The following is a 19,249-nucleotide window of genomic DNA, read 5'->3' as shown; positions in this document are numbered from 1 at the left end:
TGTGTGTGTGTGTGTGTGTGTGTGTGTGTGTGTGTGTGTGTGTGTGTGTGTGTTAACCCTCTCTGAGTTTACAGTCGTGTAAACAGTCTAGTGATTAATTTGACTACCAGCTGAAAGGTCCTGGGTTAGGGTTAGGGTTAGTATCCTTGAGCAAAACGCCCTAACCCCATCCTGCTCATTAGTAAGACCTAACTCTAAATCACTATGATTCAATTAAACTTTTATTCGGACGGGAACTAACAAGATGCTTTAATCCGGTACAAAGCATTTCCTCTCTTCGAGACGACTGCCTTTTCGTACATTCTTCCTGACAAATTAACAAATAAACTACACAGATTAAAGCCTATTTTATAGACTCGCTGTCGCTTCCAATGAATCTGCTCCCCCTGTAACCAGAGAGCAGACCTCAGCAGATAGCGGACGGCCACCTGTTCAGCCTCCTCATCAGTGTTTGTAATAATGCTGTTTAAAATAACGGCGTTAGGTAATGCCGTTATTTTTTCTAACTAACTAACTAACTACTTTTTCCGTTGTTACAACGCCGTTACCGTTACTGACAGTTAAATGCGGTGCGTTACTATGAATTGATAGAATAAACTGCGTAATCCGAACGAACCCCTGGCTCCACACAAACTGATGGTGAGGAGACCGGGTGGTTTAACAAAGAGATAAGCGATTATTATTGGCTAAAGCAGAGTCATGTTTTATGGTAGCCAATCTGAGCTAGTGTTTTTACACACAAGCCAGGATACGCATGCCACACGCACACACACAAACACCAAACAGATTCGATGAAGCAGTAGAAATGGCGACTATAGAGAGGGGCTTCTAGTGTGTGTAGTGTGTAGCGGAGCAATCCGATGAAAAGTTGGCATTTTCAAGGTGGAGATATAAGCACTACTTCAAATTCATTGAGGTCAAAGGCAAGAATGTGCATGTAAAGTGAACATTATGTCCAGGAGCAAAGACTTTGTCAACATCCGCTGTAAGCAACTCTCATTTAATGAAGCATCTCACAACGACACACGCATCTACAAAGCTTCTTTTTTATTTACTAGTTACTTTTATTATAGAGTAATTCAGTTACTAACTCTGTTACTTTTTGGAACAAGTAGTGAGTAACTATAACTCATTACTTTTTTAAAGTAACGTTCCCAACACTGCTCCTCATCCACGTCCCCCTCCCTCTACCGTCTGCTGCGGGCCCAGGGCATGCATGCAGGGCCGCCCCGGTGAAGCCCCTGGATCCCTCCATGATGAGGCGTAAATCAGGACAGCAGAACAGCAGCATGCGGCGCTACTGAATCAATCTGGCCTGGTCCGGGCCCAAGGTCGCTGCCGGGGGAACGGCAGGTGTGATGTGGAGCCGATTTAGCTGGAGACCCATGACCGAGCAGTCCATCGATGGAGCCAGAGGGAGCAACATGGAGTCATGGGCTGTTTGGGTTTGTTTTATGTATTTTTACTGGTGAATGGGGAAGCATTATGTTTTAAGGTTTTCACATGTGTGAAAAGTGTTTTTAGTATTTGAAAGGCTTTTACATGTATAAGGGTTATTTTGTTCATGTATGAAAGGATTTTAACCTGTCTAGAAGCCCCTCTCTATAGTCCAGTATAAACGTATAAATGTAAAAAGGTTTATACATGTAGAAAGGTTTAAACATAAAGCCCCTCTCTATAGCACAATAAATCTGCCTCAGAGTCCCTGTCTCACATTCTACATATCAATTTCACATTCTTCGCAGCACTATTTACAAAACACTTGGCACACAGCAAATAATTTATTTTCAGTCCAGGAAGAGTAAATGTTTACCCCTGTTCTTTTGTATAATAGATTTTTCAGGCAATCCGCCTGTAAATACATACGTCAAACCTTCATGCTTACTGTGAGTGTGAGTGGGCTGCCATCAGCAGTTTTTAAAAGCAGGGATGAGGAGTAAGGAGAAAAGAAGAGGAGTATGAGGAGGATGAATTAGTACATATTGGTAAGGATAGAGTTGAGCACAGAAGACTGGACGATTCCGAAGAATAAAATAACCAGGGAACGTGGTTAGCTGGAGAGACTGTAAAATAAAAAGATAATAACAGAGAAGCTAGTCACCAAAGTTAACATCAAACTATTTTTTATTAAAAAACCTGAACTGTGAAAAGGTGTGTACACGGTGAGTGCTGGAAGAGTAGACGATAGGAAATGGGAGGAGAGGGGTGAATTGGGAGAGAGAGAGCGAGGGAGAGAGAGCGCACGAGAGAGAGATAAAAGAGAGAGATAGAGAGCGAGAGAGACAGAGTGAGAGAGAGATCAAAGAGAGAGAGAGAGGGATGGAGAGCGAGAGCGAGAAAGAGAGAGTGAGCGAGAGAGAGAGAGCGAGAGAGAGTGAGAGAGAGAGCGAGCGAGACAGCGACAGTGAGAGAGAGAGAGAGAGACAGCGAGAGCGGATGAGTGGATTGAGATGAGCTTGGCGGTGCAGCGGTGATTGACACTCATCGTCGGCTTGCGATCACGCGTCCCCGCGGGATTACCGCACGACATCCGAATGGGTTCGGCGAACGTGGGACCGTGTGACCGTCACCGGCAGCCGACCCAGCATGGATGCAAGAGCAGCGCAATGATCTAAGCAATCAAAAAAAATAAAAAGCTAAAAAGAAGTGTTGAAAGTGGGCAATTACAGCCCTTCCATCATGAAGTGTTCTCTGTGCACAGGCCGAGTGCAGAGGAGACGGCATGATTACAGCTCTACCTCCCCCGCTCCCAACCTGAACATGTGATCTCAGATAACGGCTCTGGGAAAGCGTTTCTCTTCGGAGCGTCTCGGGGCTCGATTAGATGAAGTTTACTTCATCGTAGCCTTGTGACCATTGGGAGGCCATTGATTCATTTGAAGGTCCCATATTACAGCACCAGGTGTGAGTGTGATTAGCCGTTACAAGCCGTTTTGCCAAAATCTGACTTCCCAAGTGTGTCTACCTAGATGTGTGCTGGATAGATCAGTCTACCTGCCTACCCAGTGGACTGTAGCAAACGTTGCGCATCTATCCGTCATACATCTAGGTGGACACGCCCACTTGTGATGTCAGAAGAGGCAGATTTTCAAAACGGCTTGTAATGGCTAATCTCACACACACCTGGTGGTATAATATGGGACCTTTAAATGTCTGTGTTTATGTGTGAATCAGTGTACCCAGTGCGCATTATAAAGAGGAGACCCAGAGATGATGGATTGCTCAAGAGAAAAATGAAGGTAAATGATGAGTTTGACTCCCAGGGTAGGAGATCATCAATACATCAGCAAAAGCACGATTTATCGGAAGGATAAAGGGAAATTGAAATAAAAGAGTTAAAGAGCATAAACACTTTACATACTGTCTGTAATGTAAATGGGTTCATACTTATCGCTATGCAAGAGTTGGCTCTTTGTTCTTCACAGATCTGCAAGGTATCTGGATGTTAGTTTGTTTCCCTCCCAGTTGTAGTCTGGCGGGGCCGCGAGACACAAACACAATTTGCAAGATGACTAAATCCTATTACTTGTATTGTGTTGTATAATCTTTTCATGACGGATTGACTGCCGAGGTGTGGGCTTCGATCCTCTGCTGGTCCTTGATGAACAGGGGTGCATATATCTTTTTTAGTGAGTTACTCAGGTGAGTACCAGGAGATAGTACTCACCTGAGTGGTACTCACCCCCCCCTAAATCAAACTGCAGCAGCTTGACCACGGAGTGTTTGAATATCTCACAAAAGGAACGTTGCCATCAGCTGATTTTGCACAGTTCTCCAGTGTGTGCGCGGTGCACAGTGCACACAGCGCACATGAGCACACATTTCTGTGCGCTTATCATTTGTTTTGAGCCAAGGCACATCTTGGTGCCACTTTTCTAAAAAAACTATTTTCTTCTGCTCCGGCTCCGTTTGCCTTTTCTTTGCAGGTGGCGAACGCCAAAGTAGCTGCTCAATGTATTTTGTTTTTCGATTTTTTTCGATCTCTCGTTAATTACGCAAAAGCGTTGTAGTGACACAAGTGACGTTACACATCCCTGATTATGGGCGCGAAAGCGTACCAGTGGGCGCGAATGCGTACCAGTTATGTGCACCCCTGGGTATAATTGGTCTATATGGACAGTGACGAAGGAAGCAGTGACCCAACACAGCGCTATAAACCAAAGCCCCATTGATCCATGCAGTGGGACGTCACACCTGCCACCGGTTCAGTAGATCCAGTACAATTTAAGCAAGACCAAGTTCAGTGTGATGCTGTATAGCAACGCGTGCACTGGGCTAACGCAGCAAGCTAACGGCATTTCCCGCAGACAGTCAGCTAATCATAACCGTTCCCCTGTCCTGGTCCGCCCGGAAACCACTCCTCCTCTGCTGTCAATCCACTGCCAGGGAGCCGGCCTCCCATGCTGAGAATACATTATGAACCGAGGGTCTTCTGCCAGATCAGTGGGCATGTACAGGTTATCATGCTCCCAGAAGAGACAGGCCAAACTCCTGTGTGGTGTCCTGGTGGCATAACAAGACGATGTCAAGACAGCGATCATTTTTAAGCATTAAACTGATTCCAACAGACATGTTACGTAAATGCTGAGAGGTAAGATGGGCATTGGACTGAAAACTGATCAGACAAAAAGTCTGGCCAGCCTAGGTCAGTGGAACAGAGCGATCAGGGGAATTTGTTTGGGGGGATGAATTAGGTACAGACACGAGTGAGAGAAAGACAGAAAGACTCATGGATGGGGCTCACGTTGAGCAATATTCCTCACGTGAGTGTCATGCTGTCACGATGGTGAATTGCATAAAAGCTCAGTCCTTCTGTCCTGACGTTAATTCCATCAGCCGTGTAGCCGTGTGGAAATAAAAGAGACAATTAACCTGAACTTTAACCAGACCCTGAGGTTGGAGAACAAGATTCGGTTTATTACTGATGTGAGAGAAGACAGGAGGAGAGACGGAGGAAGAGATGAGAATGGAAGATGAGGAGACAAATATGAGAGAGAGAGAGAGAGAGAGAGAGAGAGAGAGAGAGAGAGAGAGAGAGAGAGAGAGAGAGAGGAAGCAGATGAGAAGAGACAGAGAAAGAGATGATAGAAGATGTGGAGACAGATAGAAAGAGAGAGAGAGGAGATGATAGGGGAGGATGAGGAGACTGGGGAGGAGAAGGGACCGAGGATGATGGAGAGAAGACAGAGGAAGATGAGGAGCTGAATTGGGAGAGAGGCAGAGAAGGTTGAGTGCAAGGACAGGATGAGAAGAATATAACGCAAGCTAGAGTGACAGAAGTAGGGTAGTGACAGAGGAACATAAATAGGATTTACTTTGATATAAAGAGAAACAAAAATAAACACAAATATAGAGAGGAGAAGAGGAGAGAACAGATGAGAGGTAGCTAGACAGGAACAGAGGGAACAGTATAAAGGTACAAAGTCAACAAACCGGCCACAGAAGTAGAGAATGGATTTATTACTGCATCTGAAGAGGTCAAAGAAAAAGCGAGAAAGGAGGGAAAGAACAAAGAGCATGACGCTAAAGTGCCCTCAATAGAGCCCCCCTCCTTTAAGATCTCAGTAAAAAGGCAGGCTATACCAGTTCTGACGTCTGTCGCTTGCGGCCAGTAAACAACCCCCCCACCCCTCTGATGCTGAGCACAGGGGGGAGCCGGCTTCAATGCCAACCGACAAAGATACTGACAGGCTTCAGCCGCACAGTGCTGTAACACCAGCGTAGACCAGGACTCACCTACCACTCTGTAACACCAGCGTAGACCAGGACTCAGCCCCACCGCGCTGTAACACCAGCGTAGACCAGGACACAGACCAGATGGGGACTGGGAGTCAGCTGTGGGTCGGCTTCAGGGTTCAGCTTCACTATCTTCTGCTTCGTCATTAAGCTGACATTTCTTCCCAAAGTGACTCAACGTATGTTACTGAGGGTCAGGTTAGGGGTACGAGTGCTTCTGGGTCAATGATGCCGACTGATGATTTTACGGTTTAAACTCGGAATGTTTCAGCTGGGAGTAAAATTTTTTTTTTATTTCAGTGTGAGCTTGTGTGTATACGGTGTGTGTTTGTATTTGTCTGCGCACGCGTGTTTGTGAGCATGTGTGCGTGTGGTGTGCGTGTTTGTGTTGTGTGTCTGTGTTTGCGTGCGTGTGTGCGCATGGCATGCATACATGCAGTGTGTGTGTGTGTGTGGGCTTTTGGCAATCAGCCTAAAAGCGATCATCATACCATTTGTTTCGTCGGTGGATGACCCTGTTTAAATTATACTTCATCTCACATACAGTACATGTAGCATTACATAACACTGCGTGCAGCTTAGCTTTAAAAAAAAAAAAAATGCTATTATGCTAATGCGTAATAATGCTGTGCAGGTGGAAGGTTGCTCCACACATGCTAGGTTTTAGCGGGTTAGCCTGGGCGATCCTCACTGTGAGCCTCAAGATGGGCGAGCGAGGGAGCCAGCTGTTCACTGGAGAGAGTGAGTGGAGAGTTCCAGAGTGTTTAACAAAAAATGGACATTGTTCCACTTTTAAACCGTCCAATCAAACAGCTTTCTGCTGCGTCAGGGCCAATGTGCCTGCGCTGATGGGGAATCGACATGCTGATAGCACATAGCGGTGTAGCACGTAGCAGTGTAGCGGTGTGTAACCGCTATTCCACTGTCATGGCTAACGTGTATTGATTACATACCAACCTTTGTATGAGAGTGTGTGTGTGTGTGTGTGTGTGTGTGTGTGTGTGCGCGTGTGTGTGTGTGAGTGTGTGTGTGTGTGTGTGTGTGTGATTGGGAGTGTGTTTGTTTGCGTTCATTTTGGTTTGTGTGTTGTGTGTGTGTGTGAGAGAGAGAGAGAGAGAGAGAGAGAGAGAGAGAGAGAGAGAGAGAGAGAGAGAGAGAGAGAGAGAGAGAGAGAGTGTGTGTGTGTGTGTTTGTGTTATAAAGAGTAGAACAATTGAACACTACAAAAACAAATAAGAAGATTTGTATTTGCATTGTTACTATTAGACAACAACAACACAACAATGCAATTCAACTATAAGGTTACTTAATAACTTTAAGGATTGTCGCGGCGATGCCTTTTATAAACTCCACCACCCCAACCCTCCTAGCTCACGGTCGCACTCAGAGCGGTGAGCCCCTCAGCATAGCCAATGGGAAGGAGAGACCTGAGCCTGTGCTCCAGATAAGCCAACCACGAGAGCCGTATCAGCAGGCACACAGAGTACACCTCTGGTCCGTGTTTGGACACAGCCAATCCCCGTCCAGGGAACAGTAAACAGCTCTTATCACGGCGAGGAGTGGACAGGAGGACCGGGCGGTAATCCCTGGGCATTATCTGACATTACAAAGCTGCCCAGCCCCAAGGGAGACCAGCACGATAGGGATGTGCGTCAAAAAGTGTGTATATGTGTGTGTGTGTGTGTGTGTGTGTGTGTGTGTGTGTGTGTGTGTGTGTGTGTGTGTTTGTCTGCCCTGTGTGTGTTTGTATGTGCCTGAGAAAGAGTGTGTAGGTGTGGCTGTGTGTGTGTGTGTGTTTGTGTGAGAGTGAGTGTGTGCTTTGTGTGTTTGTAAGCGCGTTGTGTGTTTGTATGTGTGTTTCACATCACACACAATTATAATCTATTTTTGTTTGGGACACAAGGCTGTTCACTGCTTGAAAGTTTGCTAGAGGCTGAGAAAATACTTCACACACCACAAACACACCACAGCTGAGTTAACACACACCACAAACATCGTTCACGTTCACGTAGAGAAACAGGCCAGGGCTCCTCCATTGTGAATGGAACACAGATTATTGCCTGTGATGGATAATCATATACCATAACACGCAGTGGTGGGCCGTCAGGGCCAGCAGGGCCTTCTCTGCTGGCCCTGTCAAAATCTAATTAATATATATATTTTTTTTTTTTCAAAATTCAATTTTTTTTTTCAAAATTACATTAATGTGTGTCTGAATGCATTTTAATTCCATATTTTTCATATTTTTTACAATATTACAATATAAACAATATAAAAAAAATTCCAGAAGGAAAACTTTTTTTTTGTAAGGCTGAGCTCAGCTGAATAATGCATCACAGCTACATGGACCAGCGGGGCCAGCACTAGAAGTATTGCTAGTCTTCCACTGAAGCTGCCACCTCCTATTGGATAATAAATTTGAATGATGTGTGTCATCAGCCAATCAAATTTTGATGTGTAGTGATAGAACGCTCCCAGGGCCCAGCAATATGCTGGAGCTGGCCCCCGGTGATGTCATCAGCGAAGTTTGAAACGTTGGCGGGTAGTGAGAGTTGATAGTGAGTGAACTACTATGGCCACCGCCTTCACACCACCTAGCGATCCTGTTTCTGATCTCCTTTGTTTGCCTTTTTAAAGGCGATCGTTTGGAGAGAAGACAGAGTTCATTTCAAGCAATCTTTCTCAGCTTTCAAGCGCATTAAAACGAAACCCTAACGAAAGCATCCGGTGAACATTATTAACAATAACTGTGAAAACTTGTTCTTGTGTCATGTGTGTGATGTGCAATCTGGTTGCGACATAAAGGAGTGACATAATGAAAGATCTGACGGTGAGGCTGCATTAGTCTAGCTGTGGTAATGCACAGTGGTGTGCGTGTGCGCTGTTGTTGTTGAAGATCAACTATCTTGTTGTTGATGTAATGCAGTAGTGCATAGTGTGATGCACATATTTGGCTGTGCTGGCTGTATCGGCACCTAATATGAAATTTGTGGGCATGTCTGAGTGTTTGGGGGTTGGGCGTTGGTGGAGTTTGTTACTGAAGGCCCTGACTTAAACCCCATGGTACGCTACTGATAGTTTATCGTGATCTGAATGTGATTCATGGAATCAGAGAAAGTTGCACAACTTCCTGTTAGCAAACAAAGAAAGCAAAAACAAAACACGAGGGACCTTAAGGGTGTGGTAGCTTCCCGGTACCGGGAACAGAACTTACTAAGGCCCGGTAAAACACTGGAATCATGATACACTTAGCATGATAGCATTCAAGCTGCATTCAATTGTGTCGGGCAGTGAATGCGATGAGGGTGTGTTGTACACAGTGGTGTACACAGAACAACACACCACAACATTGTTGTTTTCAGTTGGTTTCATTGGCTGTTTGTCGTTGTTCAATTCAGCCATTAAAACCCCCAAAAATAAAACAAAAATTGATAGGGAAATGAACTTACGAGTGTGTGATTACTCAAATATTACAGCTACATGACTGTGAGGTGTGAAGCAGTCTTCATCTTACAATTGATATGTCTTAATATATATTGTGTTTATTTGGAATTTAATTAGCAATTGAATTGAGCATTGAATTGTGAATTACATCTTATATTGGATTGATTTGAGATGGGTATTTATTGCAAATCTAACTGGATTGTTAATTACATTTTACATTGATTTGAAATAATGCTTTCTATGAGGAATTCTGCAAAGAATTCATAGGCATGCATATCGTGTGTTAGACTGAATTGTGAGCTGAACTGAATCCAGACCGGTTCAGTCCAGTCCAACAGACCTCCATATGGCTGAAGCGTTCTCCAGCGGTACCGAGGAAATACATTAAATGACTGGCCTGGAACCAGCCTGGCGTGAAGTCCACTGTGGGCCCGTGCAGGCTGCATTCATCACGTCGTATTCATCACATCGCCCTCATAGAGGCTGGAGCTCTTTGAAGAGGCTTTGGCCGCGCTCGGCCAAGATGTCATTCAGAGTTCTCCATTGACCTTCTGTTCCATTATTTCACCGCAGGACAGACTCTGCACATGAAGGTGTCCTCCAGGGGAACCTATGAGTCTTCAACATCAATAGGGCTCTATGTGTGTGGGTGTGAAGAATGGTCAAGTTAATCTGTGGTCATGCTCTCCTCCATCCCTCTCTATTAACTCTTGTATGTGTGTGTGTGTGTGTGTGTGTGTGTGTGTGTGTGTGTGTGTGTGTGTGCACGGGCAGATGTCTGTATATACATTCATGTGTATACACACTAGCCCTCACACTGTGTCTCATGTTCTCACCATAAACCCCACCTTCTCTCTCTTTTATCTACTCCCTGTCTTCTCTCTCTCTCTCTCTCTCTCCCTGTCGTTCCTGTCCCTGGTTCTCCCCACTCCCTCTCTTTTGCCTCCCTTCATCTCTCTACCATCCCAACACAGTCTCACTCCGAGATCGTCAAATTCCGACTAGTGGCAAGGGCACTTTAGCGTCAGTCACTGACGGGAAAGGTACCCTTCGCCGTCGTCTGCAGACGGAGAGGGGGTTCAAGTCACTACAATGTAATGCCAACCCCGGCGATGTTTGACGTTCAGAGCGGGTGCTCCAGCAGCCCATTCACTCCTGTATTAACCCGACTACGGCTCTAATAGAGGTTGTGAGCATCTTTCCTATTCATACTTTGCGGTCACGTGACTACCTTGGATACCTGGAGGGCAACAAACTCTGGCAAAATGGCGACGAACAACGGCCAACCAGGGGAATTGCAGCCTGATTGGCCGATACAGATTTCCGATACTTAAATAAATCAACTATTTAGACCATTTGTCACAAAATGTTAAAATTAGATACGAAGAGAAGATAAACATACTCGGAACTTGTGATCCATACACAGCACCCGCTGATGTAGGTTATTCATTGCTTTGAAGCTGGCAAAGACGCTACCAGACTTGGAGTTTGGAGATATTTACATTTATCTCATAGAGAATCCGTCACTTTATACCGCACAACAATTGAAAGCCTACGGATGGGTTAACAACGCTGTCGTATGGGAGGTGTAAACAGGAATATCTTCATAATCAAAGCAAAGGTGAATGTTACTATTCCACCATCCACTATGAAATGTCCCCTTTTGTCCGCGATTACATAGCCAATGTGGTCTTATTATAGCCCGATCATTCACTAAAATACACATAGAAAGATTAAAGCATCCAGCATATGATTTCAACAATGTGTGAGGGCAGGGATGATCGCACAGTTGCTGTTACAGAATGCTGCGCGAATTAATCTGCACAGTGTGCTCACAGAATGAGCGCTGGGCGGAGATGTTCGCGCATTTCAGAAGCAGGGAGATTCCGTACAAAAATATATGTCTAATTTGTCAGTTTGCCATGTGTATGCCTGGCACAAATGCTCCCGTTGAACTAATCTTTCCATCATGGCAGTATTTGGACTGAGAGGAACCTAAGGACCGTTCGTGTGGTAAAACTGGCGACGTCCTGATTATGTTACTAGGTTTCGTTGCTGGAGTTCTTGCCCGCCAGTCAGTGGTTGTGACGTCACGTGCAAAGTATGAATAGGATAGTTATTAGGATTTTTTATGTGAAAATGGCGGACATACTTTATAATAACATGGTTGCTATGACGGTTGCTATGGACGCTGAAACCAGCAGCTCGCGTGCCATTTAAATCATGGCTATAAATGTTTGTCTTTGCTGATTATGTTATTTTATGTAACCGTGTAATGATGTTCTCTTATTAACGTGAAACAGGAATCAGGAAGTTTTCAGTGAGACTGTTGATTCTCGACCACCCATCTTGATTTTAATAAACCATTTTCGTTGCTTCGAGGAGGGTGGCTAGTCACGTCACCCTGAGAGATGCGCATGGACAGATTTTGTAGTGACAGAGCCTATAACCTATTTGTGAAAGCAAAGAATATAAGAAAAAGAATAATAAGAATAATAAGTTGTTAAATAATAATAATGATTTAAACGGCATGGGAGCTGCTGGTTTCAGCGTCCATAGCAACCATGTTAATGTCTTCCTAATAACTCTCCAATAGGAAAGATGCTCACAACGTCTATTAGAGCCGTAGTCTGGTTAATACAGGAGTGAATGGCTGCTGGAGCACCCGCTCTGAACGTCGGGATGGCATTACATTGTAGTGAATTGAATCCCCTCTCCGTGTGCCATATATATATATATATACATATTTATATATATGTATTTATTTATTTATTATATACAGAGACCACCAGACCTCCTTGAAGCAACGAAAATGGTTTATTCAATTCAAGATGGGTGGGCGAGAATCAACACAGTCTCACTGAAAACTCATCAAAACTTCCTGGTTTCACATTAATAAGAGAACATCATTACACGGTTACATAAAATAACATAATCAGCAAAGACAAACATTTATAGCCATGATTTAAACGACACGCGAGCTGCTGGTTTCAGCGTCCATAGCAACCAAGTCTGTCTGTGTGTCTTTGTGTGTGTGTGTGTGTGTGTGTGTGTGTGTGTGTGTGTGTGTGTGTGTGTGTGTGTGTGTGTGTGTGTGTGTTTTGGCAAGCAGTGGCAGGCTTCATCTGTAGTCCCAGCATGCACCTGGCAGGTAATGACAAGCTGCAGACGACCAGAATGTCACAACTTCTCCCAATCGATGCTGACGTCAGCCACTTCTCTCTCACACACACACACACACACACACACACACACACACACACACACACAGAAATACAGCTTTTGCACACAGGCTTGCACTCACATGTACAGACACACACACACACACACACACACACACACACACACACACACACACACACACACACACACAAACCGTATAGACACCGTTCAAAACACAAAAAAGAATCAACACACTTGCATTTGCTCACATACACACTCACAAAATCTCTTTGAACACATGCTGCTGGTCATCAATAGTGCCTGCGCATACAAACACACACACACACACACACACACACACACACACACACACACACACACACACACACACACACACACACACACACACACACACGCCCGTACATGGTCCTGCCTAATTACCCCTTTGTTTTGTCCATTATGATGTGCCTACGTGCATGAATTAGCAGATGTAGTTACACTCATGCGAAACAATATTAAAATGCACAGGTGGGCACTTACACAGAGGTGCATGCACCTCTCTCTTCACCACTCACGTCCCCCCTCTCTCTCTCGTTTTACCACTCTCTCTGTATCCCTCGCCCACCTGTCTCTACATCTGCATTCATAAAGGACAGACACTATATTCACATGGTTGAGCAGGGGACAGCATCAATATGCTTATCTAGGTACACTAAAATGTGAGGATTGTACAGTAAAAAGTGATTCCAGCATATGGGGAAAAATACATTGGTATTGAATTACAAACTTTGCTATCGCACAATGTATAACACTATCTCAACACTACACTCAACACTATCTATATTGGAAATGCGGAGGCCTATCATCCATCTTCAGGGTAGAGAATACATTTAAACAAACATGATGATTAACTTTGACATTCATTAACTCCAGCTAGTGAGTTAGAAAATGGGCTAGTGAGTTCCCCTGCTTCCCTCCCTGTCTCCGGGAGCATTTCCATGAGGTTCTCAGCCATCCCAGGGTCTGGAATAACAATGTGTCCTTCCTCAGACGCCAGAAGGCCAGATAACCAGCCCACTGAATGTCACACATCAAGTCCAACGCTGGAAATGTCACAAGCAAGGAAGAAACAGCTGTCAAGCATTTGCCTGTTAATAAAGATGATTCTACATGACAGTCCACATGGACACGGGCAGAACTAATGGTATTAACACTGCATTATAGAGTCATTTACGTTGTTAAAACATTGTTTTGGCAGATTGTGTTTGACATTTTACGGAAAACTTAAGGTCAAGACTTCAATGATGTGAAGAAAAGATTTTTGCAAACTTTTAATAAGGCGGAAAGGTCAGAAAATTAAAGGAAAGCCTTTCAACTGGGCTTGAGTTTCCACAGTCGGTCTTCAAAGAGCAGTGACAAGCTTATGGTTGCAAACGTATTCTGTGTGCTGCCGACGCATGGGGACTATCGGATAACTCGTAGCGGAAAGGTTCTGGGTTCAAGACCCAATTTCCCAAGCCTACCTAAAGGCATCGTATAAGCAAGATACCTAACCCCAACCTGCTCCTTAATAGCAGGCATCTGAATTCACTGGAAGTCACTTCGGATAAAAGTAAAAGCTAGATACTAAAAATATTAAAATAAGGGCTAACATTATTGGACAGTGAATCTCTGAGGAGCCACAACCGTTATGTAAAGACCACCACACTCATGGGCTTTTCTTCTGCTATCCATTTCCTCTCAAATAAATTTGATTAGCATTAGAAGACATTTCATTCGGGAAAAGAATATCAGGCCTTCAGCAATGTATGCAGACCATCATTTATAAACAGTGTTCTATAAATGATCATCCAGCATAACAACACATGGTACATAAGAATAAAATACCCTTGCTTTACTCTATATTTTTCACATTTTCATTCATTCGTTTTTCAGGGGCGGGGGGGAGGGGAGTGAGTTCATTGAGATTCCGGACATAAAGCTAATCATTTATTCATGGCAGCACAGCTTTTGGTCATGGCTGATAAGGAAGAATCCTGTCTGGCTTTCCTCTAGGTTAATAGAATGACAAACAACACAGTGGGTTTTTCATTATGAATAATGAAATAATGTTCCACTTGACACACACTCAGAGACCTGGTGTTGGTATGGAGACCAACTCATTCATGGTTCCTGTGTGACAGGTGGGGTTTTGCAAACAGAAACGACCACACACTGAACAATTAGGGGTTTGAGGTAAGATTACGTCAGTCATTTGCATGTGGGGTGCACTAATAGGCAGCTAGCGCCACGGGTTGTTTAAGAACAAGCTTATGAATCTATCCTCTCAATGCTGCTGCTTCAACAAACTGTAACTTGAGATACAGGACTAGAGCTAATCCTCAAATAACTCAACATGAATTTAAAGCCTAAAATACGAAACCATGCCTTATCCATTATTCATCAGTTCCACCCCAGCTATTAATCCTTCCCTAAATCTACCATCCATCCCTCCATCCATCCACTCCTAACTCTAGCCTCTCATCATTCTTTCTATCTATAGAAAGAACCAAGTGCCAAGCACTAACTAACTCTTTATTGTATACGGGGAATGGATTAACCTAATGATTGTTATAACAATCATTAGGTTAATCCATTCCCCGTATACAATAAAGATGTCTAGGATAGGATGCTACACAATGCTATGTACTATTTTTAAGTGCAAGGATGTACAACATACAATAAGTGTGTACATTAAGTGCCAGGATGTACAAACATACAATAAGTGCGTCACATTAAGTGCCAAGACATACAACATACAATAAGTGCGTACATTAAGTGCCAGGACGTACAAATATACAATAAGTGCGTTCATTAAGTGCCAGGACGTTCAAACATACAATAAGTGCGTAACAGGGGTGTGGGGGGGGAGCTATGCAGAGTCTTGCTTACCTTCTCCGCAGACTGTGCCGTGCCAAAGAAGATGGGGATGAAGGCCAGCCAGACAATGCAGGTGGTGTACATGGTGAAGCCGATGGGCTTGGCCTCGTTAAAGTTCTCCGGCACGCCGCGGGTCTTGATGGCGTAGATCGTACACGTCACCATCAGCAGGATGCTGTACCCCAGCGAGCAGATGATCTGCAGATCTGTGATGTCGCACTTCAACACCCCCCGCGCCAGACTGGGGTTGATGGTCTTCTGCTCGTCGTAGTCTATGATGGTGTTGGGCGGGTCCACGCCGAACCAGATGAACACGCCCAGCAGCTGGGCGGAGATCAGGCTGGAGGTGATGGCCAGCTGGGAGGTGGGGCTGATCAGCCGCGGCGCTGTCACCGACTTCTTGCCCTGCTCGAAGATGCGGTAGATGCGGTTGGTCTTGGTGAGCAGCGCGGCGTAGCTGATGCACATGCCCAGGCCCAGGAAGATCCGGCGCATGGAGCACACGCCCACGTCCGGCTTGGCGATCATCAGGAAGGTGATGATGTAGCACAGGAAGATCCCCGTCAGCAGCACGTAGCTCAGCTCCCGCCCCGACGCACGCACGATGGGCGTGTCGTTGTGCCGCACAAAGGTGGCCATGACGAAGATGGTGGCCATGATGCCCAGCACGGCGAGGAAGACCGGGATGACAGCCCAGGGCGAGCTCCACTCCAGCTTGACGATGGGGATGGGCTGGCAGGCGGTGAGGTTGGGGTTGGGCCGCATGTTGTAGGAGCACAGCTTGCAGGTGAACTCGTCGTGCTGGTACTGGTAGCCGTCGCAGGGCTCGCAGTGCCAACAGCAGGGCATGCCCTTCACCACCTTCTTCCTCTCGCCCGCCTTGCAGGGCAGGCTGCAGACCGAGCTGGGGATCTGGAGCTCCCCTCTGGGCCACTGCATGTCCTCGATCTGGGGGGGGGGCAAACAACATAAAGGGGTTCAGGGGGACATTGTGGTTCGGGCACTGCAACAGCTGGTTCGTAATCCAAAGGAACCGACGGTGGGTTCAGGGCTGGGGCATCGAGGCTGCCTGCAGGTTGGGTTGTAGACTTCTAGGAGAAGTTGTCTGATGTTTTTTTTGGTAAGAAGATAAGAAAATATTGGATGATTTGGAGTTTCTTTGGAGAGTCTTATTATCTTATTCATTGAATAAGATATTCAATGAATATCCCCCCCAGCCATACCTACATCGCTGTTCAGCTTGTTTTATTTTTAAGGTCTTTAAAGTTGGCTTCTACACAACCGACTCATGTTATTCTGCACTGTTACAGCAGCACTGTTTCATCTCCAGTACTGTGTCTACGCTACGCTAATGTCAAAGCACTATTGATTAGCAGCTTGACCGCTGCTAATATGTAATGAGCACACTATTATGGAAAGATCAATATCAGCAAATTCAACTGGGATCATTACAAGAGATGAAAATTACGTCCTTTCATCAAAATAATTGCTGGAGTGGAAACGTTGTTTGCGTTTAGCTTTTCAGGCCTTTGTATTGACTTGTGTTACCGTTGCATTCATTTGAACACCTGTTGATTCAATTGGTAATACTGACGGACTAAACTGCGGTAGTAATATATCCATTTGAAGCCTAGCAATATTCAGTTCTTTTCCGTAAGAGATTACACCTAAAGTCCGGCATTTTCTTGTCAAACCCTCTCCATCATTTATCTCTTTCACTGCCTTACGTCACGATCCTCACTTCCCTACACGACCATGAAACCTCACCATGTAAAAAAACACTGGTGACTGGGACAATACGCGTCTAACATGCCTGGTGTACATTCATTCATAGTGCTAATGATCATGTCAGCGTCCTATGTCCCTGTCCGCCCTGCGTGTGAACGCCACGTGTAATGACCCCGGGGCGACTCGGGAGCGGCCGTCTAGGTGGAGGCAGCGGAGCGCGGCGACACAGGGCTTTTGTCTGGCTGCGGCCAGCGATCCCTTTTCCCTCTGGAATACCAAACAGTGCCATTGTCACATCCACTCACCCACCAACCCAACTGCCCCCACACACCCTCACACCCCCACAACACCCCACACCCCCACACCGCCGAACCCTACAGCGCCAGGACAACACAGAAGGAAAGGCAACAACAATCTCCATCCAAATGTCCCTGTGTCGTTCTGTTTTGGATTGCTGCCTTTACGAGCGGGACAGTGAGGAGGCAGACGGGAGATTGGATTGAAGATGAGAGCGAATGACATGCAGCACAGAGAACCGTGGGGGGGATCACACCGAGGGCTCAGAGGTGTAACGACACCTCTGCTTGGCTCACCAAGCCCCCAGCCCACCCCCCCCTCAGTCTGTATTCTATTTCTATTCTACAGTTTGAACGGCCTCGAGGAGCAGAGACAACATCAGCCAACGACCAGTTGGTGGCGGGGTAATAAAAGCTGGACTGGGGAGCATCACTGCAGCATTAACGAGTCAGTTAATGGTCCAAAGAGGTTCACATCAGACAGGGTACAGCAGAGGTCAGAAACCGAAGGCGAAATACAGATTGGATTACCCAAATTAAATGTAATTTTACACAACATATTTGGAAAATGTCTTTCTGGGACACAACACTAGATTTGTAGTCACAAAGCTAGGGACATTTCCAGGTAAAAATAAAAACATAATCTACAATCAGAGCAGATAATTAAATGACAGAAAAGATCATTCTTTCCAGCCTAAACAGTCTTGGTTGAATGACAATTATGGGAACTCTTGTTGCATTGGTCTGCCAAATGGTCCAGACCTCGGGTCTGAAAGCTTTGACTCTGCCACGGGGCAGTTGATAAGGACAGAGAATAGAATAGGTAGAATTGGGATGAACTCTAAGACAACGTTCTTGAGATATGAACTGCAAAGAGTAACCCAGAACAGCCAGACTGGTAGTCAGGTCACAGGTGGAACCCTAAAGACCGAGAAACAGGTGTCAGGAGGTGTGGTGGTCCCAATGAAAATATAAAAAACCTGAGAAATATCTAGAAGGAGGCGCAGCAGGAGGAGGGCTAATGTTGCCTGAAATCTCAGAGTCAGGATACCCTCTGATAACATTAACAGCCAGCTGCTTGTGGACTCGAGATGGAGCGGATGGTCGGGGGCGAGTTGAATCCCAGCTTGCAACATTCAGGGAGGCGTAAAGGAATCTGTATGCAGAGAACCCGCTCAGATCTGACAGCTCACGATAAGAGGCACGTGACGCAGCTGCGATCGGCAGAGTGCTCTACCTGCTTCCCCTGAACAAGATCCTGCTCGACCGGACACTAACTGGATGCAGATTCAAATGAGGTTCACAAAACCGCCAGCGGCAACATCGACTCGATCGTTTTATCCTTCACGCCTTCAAGGAGAGAGCGAGCGAGCAGGGGGAGTACCGGTGTTCAATAATTCACTCTGAACTCTGGAGAGGTGCTAGAGCCCCAGACAGATCCGCACTGGGATTCTGCCGGGCTTCAATCTGTAGTCAATCTATGTCATAGTCAACATGCTGCTTCCTTTGGCCCTGAGCGCTGACGTTTACTGAGGGATCAGGAGGCGGTCACCGCCCTGACGTATTGTACTGTACTGATAGGCTATCTGTCACACATCTGGATACCAGGGCATCAATTTGGGAAATGGCTGTGAAAATGGTGGTGAAAAAGGTGGCCTCAGTGTGTTTTTTCTTAACAGATAGGCCGACATTTTGTGAACTCAGACCACTCCTGTGCTCCAGCGCTCAGGGAGGGAGATTATAGCGGCTATCTGGTGTCACACTCTGACTTTATCTCAGACTCAGACGCATTCTTGTTTCATAAGAGAGGAGGGAGCATCCAGATGGACGCGAGAGAGGAATCGGCAAACAGTGCCGAGAGAGAAAACAGAAAGAGAACAAAAAACAGTGAATTACTTGTTAATCTCAGGCTAACTTCAACATTGATTAACAGGAACAAACACGCTGTTCGGGTTTTAATGTTG

General features: G+C 45.6%; 1 protein-coding gene across 1 annotated transcript in view; it reads right to left on the bottom strand.

Moving 5' to 3' along the window:
- grm7 (glutamate metabotropic receptor 7) overlaps positions 1-19,249 on the bottom strand; it is a gene marked incomplete at its 3' end in the record, with an annotated part of 134,843 nt that overhangs the window by 24,563 nt on the left and 91,031 nt on the right. Inside the window, exon 7 of the mRNA XM_084464851.1 lies at positions 15,274-16,209. Within this exon, the coding sequence (XP_084320977.1) occupies positions 15,274-16,209 (936 nt within the window). The remainder of the gene's footprint in view (positions 1-15,273; positions 16,210-19,249) is intronic.

The sequence above is a fragment of the Micromesistius poutassou genome (genome assembly GCF_964030765.1).
Source record: "Micromesistius poutassou genome assembly, chromosome: 2".
NCBI lineage: Eukaryota > Metazoa > Chordata > Actinopteri > Gadiformes > Gadidae > Micromesistius > Micromesistius poutassou.
The sequence above is the reverse complement of the archived record's forward strand: the minus strand, read 5'-3'. Positions and strand labels throughout refer to the sequence as shown.